The 14,623-nt window shown below is 36.9% G+C and overlaps 1 protein-coding gene across 1 annotated transcript; it reads left to right on the top strand.

Annotated features, from left to right (window-relative positions):
• The first annotated feature begins 909 nt into the window (after positions 1-909).
• SLITRK4 (SLIT and NTRK-like family, member 4) lies at positions 910-4,453 on the top strand. The gene has a single exon (XM_009705678.1). The coding sequence runs from the start codon at positions 958-960 to the stop codon at positions 3,469-3,471; it is 2,514 nt and encodes an 837-aa protein (XP_009703980.1). The 5' UTR covers positions 910-957; the 3' UTR covers positions 3,472-4,453.
• The last annotated feature ends 10,170 nt before the right edge of the window (positions 4,454-14,623 follow it).

Here is a 14,623-nt window from a genome sequence, read left to right as displayed (position 1 = left end):
ATATGGCAGCTCAGCTGGCCTGACTATATGTGAAGGGTTGTTGAAAGCCACCTCTGTATCAGTGCAGGGATAAGAGCAAATTACATAGTGTTTTTTTTTAAAAAAAGTTCTTTTCAGGTTTCAGTAGTGTCAGGCTGGGGGTTTGTGACTATTTTGCCCTGCAAGTCAGATTATTGTTATTCCTGGGGATGGGGCTATATGCCTGTGCATGCTTGTTACATATCTGTGTGCTTCCATTGGTCACCTAGAGCTTACCTTCTTGTTTTGTGGGTAGTTCATTGTATTTCTGCAATCAGTTTACCACCTATTTATTTGAACTAGGTATAAGAAGTGACAGAAACAATGTGTGTGCATTCCTCTGTGTCCCTTAAGTGAATCTCACTATTATCATAGTGATAATCTGTATGTGTTGATGCTATAGATACATACATTGAGCACTGACATTGTTTTTTGTGTCTGCACCTTCATCCTTTCAATTTTGTGCTATCCCAACCCAGATGTTTGGGCATGCATAACATCAGCATTTGTGTTTAATGTCCCTTAAAAACGACAACATATGAGCAGTGCAGGATTGAGGAGAGTAAACATGCATAAAATTGGAATCTCCTTTGGTTATTTTACTTAGTTATGCATGTTTGGCATGTACAAGAGATAGAAATCTATTTGACAGACCTCAGAGTTATTTGTGTCTGTCTCCAGAAATTTACATTTGAAATCATTCTGGCTCCTGTGTATAGGTTTGGTTGTTAAAATTTTTCATGTTATTTTAAATTCAGAGCTTGTCGTTTATCTATAATCCTTGGCAGGTACAGTAGCTCAGTGGAATACAATTTTTAACCCAAATGATGTTTTGGAACAACGACGACTGAAAAACGTTTTCTTTTTTCTTTCCTTGTTTCTTCTTTAGATTCTTTATCTTTGTTCAGGAGCCTAAGGTTGCTTGCTGATCACAAGAAGATGTTTCTGTGGCTCTTTCTGGTTCTGTCATCTCCAGTTTCTTCTACAACTGCAGATGCTGATGTATCTCTGGAAATTTGCAATGTTTGCTCCTGTGTGTCAGTTGAGAATGTGCTCTATGTCAACTGTGAGAAGGTTGCAGTCTACAGACCAAATCAGCTTAAACCACCATGGTCTAATTTTTACCACCTCAACTTCCAAAACAACCTGCTAATTATTCTATATCCAAATTCCTTTCTTAATTTTACACATGCAGTGTCCTTGCAACTGGGTAATAATAAGTTACAGAACATTGAGGGAGGGGCCTTTATGGGTCTTAGTGCATTAAAACAGTTGCACTTGAACAACAATGAATTAAAGGTACTCCGAGCTGACACTTTCCTTGGCATAGAGAACTTGGAGTATCTCCAAGCTGACTACAATTTAATCAAGTTTATTGAACGGGGAGCCTTCAATAAGCTTCACAAGCTAAAAGTCCTGATACTTAATGACAATCTGATTTCATTCCTTCCCGACAATATTTTTCGATTTGCTTCTCTAACCCATCTGGATATACGAGGCAATCGAATACAGAAGCTTCCATACATTGGAGTTCTGGAACACATTGGGCGAATTGTTGAATTGCAGCTGGAAGACAACCCCTGGAATTGTACTTGTGATTTGTTGCCTTTGAAAGCATGGTTGGAGAACATGCCCTATAACATCTATATTGGAGAAGCTATCTGTGAAACACCCAGTGATTTGTATGGAAGGCTGCTGAAAGAAACCAACAAGCAGGAGTTGTGCTCCATGGGGACAGGGAGTGATTTTGATGTGCGCATTCTGCCTCCCTCACAGCTGGAGCCTGGTTACAGCACACCGAACGGCCACACCACTCAAACATCAGTGCACAGATTAGTCACAAAGCCGCCAAAGACTACAAATCCTTCGAAGATCTCAGGGATAGTAGCAGGCAAAGCATTATCTAACCGCAGTCTCAGTCAAATTGTATCTTACCAGACCAGGGTTCCTCCTTTAACTCCTTGTCCGGTCACCTGTGTTTGCAAGACGCATCCTTCAGACTTGGGATTAAGTGTAAATTGCCAAGAAAGAAATATAGAGTCAATGGCCGAACTTGTACCAAAACCTTTAAATGCCAAGAAGCTGCATGTAAATGGCAATTACATTAAGGATGTGGACACTACAGATTTCATTGAGTTTGAGGGGCTGGATTTGCTACATTTAGGCAGCAATCGGATTTCAGCAATCAAAGGAGAAGTTTTCCGCAACCTTACAAATTTACGGAGATTGTATCTCAATGGCAATCAGATAGAGCGTCTGAACCCAGAAATGTTTGCTGGCCTTCACAACTTGCAATATCTGTATTTGGAATACAATGTTATCAGAGAAATCCTAGCAGGCACCTTTGACTTAATGCCAAATTTGCAGTTGCTCTACCTGAACAACAATCTTCTACGAAGCTTGCCAGCATACATTTTTGCTGGTGCACCACTTGCTAGACTGAATCTGAGGAACAATCATTTCATGTATTTACCTGTAAGTGGCGTTCTTGATCAGCTAAAATCTCTTACACAAATTGATTTGGAAGGTAATCCATGGGACTGCACTTGTGATTTAGTTGCTTTAAAACTGTGGCTTGAAAAGCTAAATGAAGGTATTGTGGTGAAGGAGTTGAAATGTGAAACACCTGTACAGTTTGCTAACATTGAACTTAAGTCTCTGAAAAATGAGATCCTCTGTCCTAAACTTTTAAACAAGCCATCTGCTCTGTTCACTAGTCCCGTGCCTGCTGTAACTTTTACAACACCACCGGGACCAGTTCGGAGTCCTCCTGGTGGCCCAGTTCCATTGTCTATCCTAATCTTAAGCATATTAGTTGTGCTTATTTTAACAGTGTTTGTTGCTTTTTGTCTCCTTGTTTTTGTGCTTCGGCGCAACAAAAAACCAACTGTAAAACATGAAGGGATTGGAAATCAAGAATGCAGTTCTATGCAACTGCAGCTAAGAAAGCACGATCACAAGTCAAACAAAAAAGATGGACTAGGAGCAGAGGCCTTCATTCCTCAAACGATTGAGCAGATGAGCAAAAATCATACCTGTGGCTTAAAAGAGTCTGAAACAGGCTTCACATTTGCTGACCCACCAGGGCAAAAAGTCATTCTGAGAAATATTAATGACAAGGAGAAAGATTTATTGCATGTGGATACCAGAAAAAGACTCAGCACAATCGATGAACTGGACGAGTTATTCCCTGGGAGGGATTCCAATGTATTTATTCAAAATTTTCTTGAAAGTAAAAAAGAATACAACAGCATAGGGGTCAGTGGCTTTGAAATACGTTATCCAGAGAAACTACAAGACAAAAAAACCAAGAAATCTCTAATAGGTGGTAATCATAGTAAAATAGTAGTAGAACAAAGAAAAAGTGAGTATTTTGAACTAAAAGCTAAACTTCAAGGTTCACCTGACTACCTACAAGTCCTTGAAGAACAAACAGCTTTGAATAAAATATAGGTCATACAATCTTATCGCCTACAGAGGACATTTATTTAATGATGAAAGTGCCTTTTGTTGACTTTTAACTTCCAAATACTATATTATATTGATAGGCATAGAGGCAGGTGTATCCAAGGGTGTCTGATTAACTGTAGCTTCATATGATTTGTCAAGTAGAGGAGAATTTCCTTAATAGATTTTACTACATAAAGCTCATGCCCTGTGGAAACCTGTAGGGATACTGCAAACTCTATTGCCAAAGGGATGCTTTATACACACTACACTGAATTTAACCTCAAGAGGCATATATGTTTTGTACCTTAAATGCAAAACCATCGTCTCCTTGTGATTTGTTAGAACAAACAAAGAAACCTGGTACTGGTATTTGTACCTCAGCTGCGTCCTTCATCCTGCACGTGGATTTAAGTTGGTGGAACTGGAGTAATCCTTCGATTTGTGGTGTTTTAATGGCACTGTTTAAAGATTATCTGGAAAGTAACAAGCATGCAAAGAGAGAACATTCGATAGTATGTGTAAATTGGTTACATTTATGGCCTGCATCTTGAAAACACTGGAATTATAATGTTAAATTGTGCTAATATTTGTTTAAAATATACCATGCATTACATACCTATGAAATAAATTTGACCACTTGAAGCATACATGTCTATACATAAAATTAAAAAAAAAAAGAAAGAAAATAGTTCAACCTGACTTTTGCAGTATTTGTGGCATCTGAAGAAAATATTTGATGTTAATGCAGAATCTGTTATAAGACTCATCTCCAATTAAACCTAGAGTTCTTTCTCAGTTATGTGAAACACTTGCAACCCCAACAGGTTGTCCAAAATTATCAAAGTGCTTACTGTGTGAGCGTAGCAGAAATTATTTTTGTAATATAATTCATATTTATGAAATACTTTGTATACTAAATAGGAAAAATATGTACTCCTTAATATGTATTTAATATGCCTGACTTGTTTTTCTGATCACAATGCATTAATCATTCAGTATAAATGAAACGAGAACAATATACCAAACACAAACTGGGGATGTAACATACAGAATTATCCAGAATTAAGTGATCAGATATAATAATAATAAAATTGTTCTGTATTATTCTTGTGAAATTAGCATATTATCTTATTTCAGATTTGTTACCAATGGTGCATTTAAAAATAGATTTATTAGTTTTTTAGTATTGTGTCTCAGGCAATTATTTGCCATCAGTTGTCTTGCTTTTCAGGGTTCTACAGCTTAATCTAAATAGTTTTCACTTCAAGTATTTACAGTAATTCATGGTAAGGGTAATATTTTAATTGTATGTGCATAAGATTTCTGTTCTTATTATCTATCTGGTTGCTGTCATTCAGAAAAAAATGATCAGAACAGTGAATAATATGGCAAATCATGTCTATTTAAAACCCCAGTGTACAATGAATATAGTGGTCTCCGTTCAGAGTATTTATGTAGCTCATCTAGAGAGTAAAAACTTGCCTTTGTGAAAGCTGAATCTGTATAGCTAGGAAAAAAAAGCAGTCAGGAGAATGGAAAATCCCCACTGTATCTCACTGATAGATGGTACCTTGAGATGAGAATGGAGGTACGTTGGTAAAGCATCACAGCAAATCTATACTATAAGATTAACAAAAGTTCTTTGACTTGAAAATGAATTTTTTAATGAATTCCAATGAGCTTTGGATAAGACCCTCTATCTCCTTTGCTTCCAGAATCTCCCCCCCCCCTTTTTATAATGAATACATAAATCAATTAAGATTAGTAGGATATAAACATGAACATTTTTCATTAATTTGAAACTAGCAAATATTAGAGCAAGACCCAATAATAATACCGTGGAGAAGGCTGTACAGCTATTTCCACTATAAACCTCTAATTTCAGGGCTTTATGACACTGCTGTGAAATTTTTATTCTGGTATGATACTTGGCAAACAGCCTGCAGTATATTGTTAACAAAGTTTACCAAAAAAAAGAAGCACTGCTGCTTTATTTAAGAGAAAGCAAAACAAAACAAGTTTTTTTTTTTCTGCTTTCAGACATTTATTTATGCTCTTGTAACTTAGAGGTTATTATTTTTCTCCATGCTACAAAGTATATACATGACTTAAGATAATAAATTTATAACCAGATAAACTAATGGCTGAGTTTCTTTCAAAAACTGCTGCTATCCATGCACAATAATTAACTTCATTCAGGATGTCATAGGGATTTTCAGGACATGGATACTATGTACATAAGTATTTGTGGCACGAAAAGTTCTTGGTTGACCAATGATGCAATACATGGCCAAGGCTTGAATAAGAACGTTTGAACTTACTGCATCAAGAGTCTGTGGATTGAGGAGTGTTAAAGATGCACTGACATGATAGACTATAACAGCTTCATCAGTAGGCTAAGAATAATGGATCACCGTGTCTGCACTGCAGAGTGCTGCATGGCTTTGAGGATGTGTCCAGGTTCACTGGGATTTGCCAAAGCATAAGGCTTCTGACACACTTCAGTGCATTGTCAGAGACTGTCATGTCCCATACCCTTCTCTCAAGCGGCATGCATTAAAAATATTAAAAATAGCAAATAAGCTACTACTTTTAAGTGATATTAAAACTTGATGTGCTCATGACTCATGTTGCCCTGAGTTAAAAGAACAATGACAAATGATCATACCTTCCTCAGCTAAAAAAATGAGGGCTGTTTTTTTGTTTGTGTTTTGGTTTTTTTGGTTGGTGTTGGTTGGTTGGTTGGTTGGTTTTCGTGGTGAGGTCTTCTATTCACTGATCAAAAGAGGAAGAACGGATCCATTATGCTGTACCTTTACACTGGGTCAGGTTTTCCTGCTCATTGAGGTCCCAGTCCAGTGAAGAGTTTAAACTCAACCTAAATCATGTGCAGAGGTACTATTCGTGAGCTAATAATTAAACACCTGCCCAAGAGTGGGGCTTAGATAAAGTTTTGTGGTTGACTTCAAAAAAAGCAAGCTCAGAAACATTGTGTATAATACATAGAGCCCACTGACTCTTTTGGGATTATGCAGTTGAGTGTAGGTTCACCAGCATCAATAAAGGTTGCACAATCTGGACCTTCCTGTAGAAATTGTTCCTAAGTGTTTTACATATATGGTGCAATACACAGGCACAATAGTGTGAGTGAAGAATGCAGAAGTTGGCAAAACACTATATTTCTGTGAAATTGTTAGTTTGAATGACAACCTTAATGTCAGTTTATTTCTTCCATGTTTTGAAACAGTGTATGTGTCTGCACAGCAGTTTTAGTGTAATGTCCATTCAAATCTATAGTCAGTCTATCTGGGAAGGTGACTCTTCGGATGTGGCTTAGCAGATCTGTCTGTTCATTATATTGGTTTGAGTGGCCATGCTTGTAAAATGGCTGTTAAGACCCATAGACATGAATTAAATCAGTGAAGGTGTTAACATAATCTGTTGTCTTCATTGTATTATAAAGAAGTTTCAATTTTTAAATACAATCAATAAAGTGTAATCGTTTCATTGAAAAGAAAAAAAATTTGTGCAATTTTATCAGAAAGCAACTACCATGGTGCAAGAACACAAGACCATTAGACAGTTTACATTTTGCATTTAGTGCTCAAGATTGCCAATAATATAGAAATCTAGTACAAAAATATTTTTTTTTTTTAAAAGCTATAGCAACAACATAAATTATAAAAGGCATGGCCTTGAGAACAATGTTAACAAATGTTTCCGAATCAACAAAACACATCTAGAACTTGATGGTGGTATAATATCTATAATATCTTTTGCATGATTTGTACATTGATATTGTATGAAATGAGCACAGTGAGATTATTACTTTTTTGGGGGGTTGCATCCAAAGAATTAGGAGGGAAATATATCAAGAATGTATTTATAATCACTCTATTTTGAAATAAAGTAAAGAAAACAAAATATATTGGTTTTACCCTGCTTCAATCATTACTATTCTAGGTTAGTTTATAATTAAGATAGTTACTTATAACATCCAGTCCAATGTAAAACACAGAAAGCTATTGTTTATGAATTTTGTTTGCCTTCAGCAACATCAAAATATTAGCCAGCGTTGACTTAAAAATTTGTATGAAATATTAATAAAATTGTTTGGTACTATTGTATTTCTGAAACTAGACTTTGTTAAGTGCCTGTAATATTCTCTTTTGGATCATTTGTATACGGATGAAAGAATCTATAAAGTAGTTAAACAGTAATGTTTTCTAATCATCTCAACAATTTGTTATTATTTTTGGTGAACATTTTTTTCCCATCTTCTGTTGTCTAACAAAATCTTCATTGCCTCTGTTATATAAATAGTCCCTCCAAAGTCAGTGAATTTTTTTTTTGCATTAGCAACATAAGCAGAATTTAGTTTTCAGTTGGTTTCTGAGATCTTCAACACAGACGTGCTTAGAGGAAGAGTCATGTAATGCTAAGGGTATTTGTTTTGATTCTGCTCTCTTCTCGTTAATGATTTTGAATAAGACAATTTTTCAGGGGAAAGAAAAGTTAGTTTATCCTTAGCAAAAATAAAAGTATCAATCCTTATACCATTTCAATTGGTTAGGTTAGTTTTATAAATGAAAGTTGAAAAGACGTCTTTAGGTAGTTTAACTTCCAAATTTAGATATTGTAGTAAAAATGTTTTACAAAGCCTGATAAAAATCTTTATGGGAGAGGAAAAGAGCAGGAACAGAATTACATCTAGATTAAACATTCCCTGTTGTGTGGGATTTAACATGCATTGTAATGGTGGTGAATGAGAATCAGAATGTGATATGGACTAGAAAATCAGGACTAGATATGGGTTTTTTTCCCTGCCAGTTGCAGTGTAATGTTAGGAGCAAACCCACAGTGTTAATTGAAAAAGGCCTTTGTATATATTCCATAGAATTTCTTTCTAAAGAAAAACTTGAGAATCAAGAATGAGTATTCATGTTTTGAAAATAATATGCGTCCACTGATTTCCCAAATGTAGAGGAACTTGGCGATTAATATTATTGTTCATATTACTGTTAATATATTGTTAATATGTTTTTCCATTATTTAGTCTTTATTTCTAAATTGCAGTTCATTCTTCCTTATGTATTCTCACTGATGCTGTGTTGAAAAATAAAAATAGGAATGTTAACGCTCAGGGACAAACTCATCTCAGAAATTTACCAATGTAAATCCAGACTAACTCAACGGACTTCAGTGAAATCAAATCAGCTTTACCCTAGTGAACACAAAAGCAGAAATTTACCATATTAGGTGAGGAGCTGATCTATCTGTCATTGACATAAAAAATAAGTAATTTTTTACTTGAAGTAAAATATAATCTTGCTTTATGCCCTATTGATTTGTGTGGTGATGCTCTTACTAGTTTCAAATAACCATAGGGCAGAATATGGAGTGGATGCAGTCCTGTGTCTGTTTGATGTCAGTGGAACTCTACAATGATTCAAGAGCTGTAGGCATCTTGTAGATGCACACAAAACTATTTAAATTTGCTGGTTTAATACATAGACTTGGGATATACATCACATAAAATAAAAATGCTATCTTAACAATACAATGTATTTTCTCCCTATAATGGAACAAACTTAGCCTGCTCTTCTTTCTTATTAAGTAGGGACTTTATTGCAAGTATCTTTACTTTACTGTTAATTTTATTCATGTTCATTTATAATACTTGATATTATTTATTTATTGTCTGAAAACAGTACATTTTGAGCAGTCTGTTATTTTTAAAATACCAGTCATTAGTAACAGACTGATGCTATATTATATTGATTTTTCATTCTCTTATTGGGAATTTTTGTAGACATTTAACACTAAATAATTTCTTAAAAGCACAAATAATAATAATTTAAGAAAAAGAGACCTAGCTGTTACTAAATCTGATTTTTTTGTATGTATGTACATGAAGGCTTAAAATACTGTCAGTCAACTCTGATGGGTACACAAGTGTTACATCGTTTTCTCTTTGGTCTTTGTTGAACCAGAAAATAAAAGGTGATCTCTATATGGTTTAGTAGTCATTTTGCATATGTACAATAACAAAGAAGTCTTCCTCAGTTTCCCTTATCCACAAGCCTTTCATTTCTTGATTTAATTTCATGTAATTGCCTAGAAATGTGTGCCCTATGACCTTTCAGGGCATCCTTCCACTTCATGCTCTCACTTCACCTTCAGTGTCCCCAGTCCCTTACAGCTGAATGTTTGTTTAGACGTTGGTTAATAGCAGTTTCCAAAGAGGCAAAGGAGTAGAATTTGTCAGTTTGCAAAAACCAGCTAAGACAGACAAACCGTAGGAGACTTTCCTGGGTGGTTTCTGAGTCATGTCGGATGATGTACAATCTGAAACAGAGAGCAGTAGGAAATGGTTTAAGCTTCCATTAGGAAGATTCATTCTGGGCTTTTGAAGCTGGACAATCACGGCTTTTCATGACTGTAAGGTGTACAGTATAAAGTAAACGTGATTCAGTCAATTGAATCCTGACAGTCAGACTGTGGGCTAACTCCTGCAGACATCTGCACCCACTTACCCAAGCTAGATTTTGCTGTCACTATTCATTGAAGAGTCTTGGACAAATTATTTAGGTTAAACCAGATGTGATACGTATTTCTTAATAAGGCCTTTAACTGAGATGTGGATACATTTGTGTGTACATTGGATGCTGTTTCGGTATGGAGGTTAGTTCATACCTAATGTTCGTTGAGCAATTTCTTTGGTGGAGTCTCTCTTTGTGAGATATATTAGTGCTCACATCTGAATATGAGACGCTGCATAGTAAGTACATCTGAATGAGCGGAGTCACAAAGGGCAGACGGATTTGACAGATTTTGAGGTCTTCACTGCAAGAAACTACAGGAAACAATGTACGATATAGCAGATTTCCTTGCTCCCTGGCAGGATTTCATAGACTCTATGCATCTTTCTCAGCAGGGTATTCTTCTTCTCTATACACCACAAATAAGAGTCCAGGTCACCAGTCTGGTGTATGTGCTGTCTGTGTTTGCTTATACCCCAAAAAGAAGGGTGGAAAAAGAACTTTCCTTTTTTTCCAAAAAGCAAGATGGGCTGAATTTGAATTTTTCAGGTTTGAAAAAAAAGAAATACAGATATTTTAAAGATGGTCACATTGTTGGGTAATATCTGTATTTAGAAATGTTTTACTAAAAGAGAGAAAGCAAGCAGTTGGTTTTCTATTTCTAGCATGCAGCTTTTCAACTTGTTCCATTCTTGGGTTAGAATATGCCCTGGGAGCCAAGGGACTCGCATGTGCAGCTCAGGGCACAATTTATCTGCAAAGATACATCCTAAATATCTTGCTGCCTTTTGTGTGGTAGAAATTAAGTGCAGTGTTTTGAATGTTCCCTCTCTGTTTGCCTTAATGGAAGTTAGATCAGTTAGTGTTCTTCAGGACCAGTCATTAAGCTCCTGTTGAGGTGTATCTGCAATTTGATGAAGTTCGCAACAAGAGTACAAATGTCATACAAGGGGTGATGTCTTTGGATTGGGTTAACACTTTGAAATAGTCGGGGTTCTTAAAGTTTCTTTCTTAAATATTGCCGTGTGGTTGCACTGTTTTATCTTTATGAAGATCTTTGCTTTTGGGGTCAGTTCAATAAATTGGTAGTTTTACAAATATGATCAGGGTTTGTGTCCAAATGTCCAGAAAAACACTTTGCTTTTAATGCTCATGGTTTTCTAAGATGTAAATAAAGAACAACAACATAATGAATGACCTATATTTAAGATTTCTTTTTGTTCAATGAAAATGACTTTTGCCTTAACTGAGTGAAATATTCAGAAAATACTTTGAGAGAACTGGGATACTGCCAAGAAATAATGTCCCTAATCGGTAATCCTTTCTCAATAATATAAGCTATGGAAGCACTAAAAGGTTTTATCTTTTGAGTAGCTTCATCTAGAATTTGGAGTTTCACTTTAGCTGTTGGAGCGATGCCATGAACATGATTTTATGATTTTATTGCAATAGTCCTATATACAGTTAGTAACTAGCAGAAGTAATGGTCAACAACAGTGTGACGCATTCTCTCTGTATAGCTTTGTTAAGTAATTTGTACCACTTCAGCATATGACAGCAAAGACGGTAAGGATTACATATTGTAATGTGTGTTGGTAAGGATTCCCTTACATTTGTAATGTGCTTTCAAAATGAAAGCAGTATGCAAATTATGAGTATTATCAGCATACAATCCATTTCAAAAGGGGAATACCATTGTACTGTACATAGGAGTCTATTGTTCAGACTGAGAAATACCACTGAAAGTGAGTAAGCTGGGTTTTCCTTTCGGTAGACTTTTTTCTGTCAACTATTAAACAGGCCTGTTTATACAGAGCAGTACAGCTCTAAGCCATATGCAAGAAAATATATAAGCCTAAAAAAGACAAGCAAATACATTCCCTCCAAAGAGAACATCTGCATTATAATAATAAAATCACTCATATTTTTCAATAACATTGGGACCTCTGGCAGTTTTTGCTTATGCTGCCAAGTTGTGGGACTGAGATGTAGAACTGGAGTCAGTTCCTATTTCCTTTCTCCATACAAATATTGCCTTTGACATTACACATGCATGAGGTCAGTTTGCCTAGTCTCTTAATGCCATATGGGCTTGAAGCAACAGCATGTATTCATACCTACTTAGGCAGACATTTGCCATGGACCTCACAAACAAGATGTCCTCAGAGACAACAGAAGCATGGCAATAACCTTTGCTAAAGTGTCTTCTCCTATACCCTCTGGAGCCAGGCTCTCTGGTGTGGCCCAGAATGTCCATGGCTTGGGCCAAGGAACAAGGTTGTAGCAGGGATCAGTAAAATCCTTGTTTTAACATTGCAGGAAAGCAAAGTAACAGGAGCAGAACAGCACAGCAGCTCGGTAATCAAGAATGTAAGACTTTGTCTGCTGTTTCAATATATGGGCTACTCTGTTTTGCAACAGGAAAAGCAATCTTCACTTCTGGGTCCAGTACAAGCTCTAAAGTTTGGGACCAGGCTGGAAGTGCTTGTTTGACCAACTGTGTTGTCCTCCACAGTACAACTAGACCAGATCGTCCATCAAATTTGCGGAGATGTATGTTTTTCCCTATCTGTAAATAGTGTACAGTCAAACTTGCATTAACTTTTAATGATTCTGTAATGTACTACCCATAATGCATGTTCACATGCAAAATTGTCATCTCCATGCAGTATTGCTGAGTGTCACTGGCAGTAGATAGGGATGACCGTTTTTTACCTCAAAGTCTATTGCGGTGGCCGGACTCAGGTTGTTTTGCCTGATAATTACATATGCTTCCGATATAATAATTTTTTTTTTCTCAATCACAACACCCTGTTTCTCATTAACAAAGAGAAAAGGCTTTCACCTTTTTTTTCCTCATTCTTCTGTGCAGTAGAAAATAATTTAATCCATTTCCAACCCTTGAAGAACAATGAAAAATCCTCTACAGAAGAACTCCACTTTATGTAACGCACTGAAGATGGCACTGTAGTAACAACTTCACACTGTGAATGATAAGATATGCTTGTGTTTGATGCTGGGAATTTACGATTTTTTTATTTATTTAGCTCAGCTAACATAACACCAAAGGTCAGTTTAATGCAGCACCACCCGACACTGCTACTGTAATTAATGCTGGAGAAGTGTTTCTGTCACTGAGATTTACCTGCAAGGAGATTCCAGCTCAACCCAAACTATGTGGAATACTTTATGGTTGATCTTTGTAGAAAGTTTTTTTTTGTTAAAAAAACCCAAGGAAGGTAACAAAGAAAAGCCTTTCTGTTAAGATACCACTTCTCCATGTCTGTAACCTTTACAGGCCATACTAAGGCACATTAACACCGCAGCAAGTCTCTAAACTCCTAATGGATTCCAGGGCAGGGCTTTATGGTATTAGTTGCATGAGATAAACCTTACAAAATTCAGTTTCCTGTAGAGTTTAGAGGCTTTTATTCCTGTGAATCAGGAGCTTCCAGTTAAAAAAAAACCAACCCAACACAAACACATGCACACAAAGAATGCCAGTGATAGGTAAAAGCCACAATTAGGTTAATGATAATTTTTAGTAAGAATGAAGAAAAACAAATTTCAACTGAGTTATATAGGTCTGAAGTGATGTTTTTATCCATTTCTTAACCCATTCCTTTTAAGTCCTTCACTCATACCAGGTGGGAGTTTTGGTTTCTTTTGAAGTATGTGAGTAATTGGGCCCCTGTGCAGCAATTACTTCTCACAGCTACTTCCATCACACATACCTAAGCTGTTTTGGAGGGGATTAAAAATTAAAACCTTACATTCTTTTTAGGATTTGCCTTGCTCTTGAGAAGTCAGTGAAACTATTTGTGTGAACTGCTACCACAGGGCTTTTTTTCAGGTGCTGAGAAAAAAAAGGGAAGGATTTAAAACCCCACTTATTTCCATGAGAGACAGCAGCTGTCCCAAAGGACCTAATACTATCTGTCAGCAAGCCAAATTGGGGAGGGGCTGACATTTTTAAAACTCTGAGAATATGTTCTTACATGCCAGGCTGCAGAAAGAGAAGCGATTAGGCTGTTTGAGAGGGGCTCAGCTTTTCTCTCTGTCAAGGGTGATGCAAAGCCAGCTGGGTATTGCATGGCTTCAGAAAAACCTCTGCCAAAGGCCCAAGCATCGCTTTCAGTTAAAGGGCCTGACCCCATAGCCATGGAGCATCCCGTTCTGTGGGCTGTTTGATTCAGCTGGTGTGCCTGTTCCTTCTCCTAGCAGGGATTTTTTCAGAAGCAGCAGCCTCAGCCCTGGCATGGTGGGCGGGAGGGAAAACAGCACTTCACTTCACTTGACACTGGCTCTGCTGATCAATTAACGAGCAGTGTTAACCTCCTCAGGCTGTCTTTGCTCGTGCTCCTTAGTGGGAAGGATGACAGCCACATGAGACATGGAGAGAGGTGTTACATGAGAGGCTTATAGTGGAGACACAAAGAAATAGACACAGAAATGCTTGTTTGGGAAACTGATCTGGCTGCATTGCACATCAGTGCTAAAGAGTGGAAACTATTGTGGGGACAGTCCTTAGGCTCTGGCCAAAAGCTGAGCAAAAGGTGGCCCAGCTCTGCAGCATCATTGTAGGTGCAGGGCCCAGGAGCTGCTGGGACTTG

This window comes from Cariama cristata, unplaced genomic scaffold, assembly GCF_000690535.1.
Source record: "Cariama cristata isolate BGI_N322 unplaced genomic scaffold, ASM69053v1 scaffold13028, whole genome shotgun sequence".
NCBI classification, from domain to species: Eukaryota; Metazoa; Chordata; class Aves; order Cariamiformes; family Cariamidae; genus Cariama; species Cariama cristata.
Note: the sequence above shows the minus strand (reverse complement) of the source record. Positions and strands in the feature narration are given on the sequence as shown.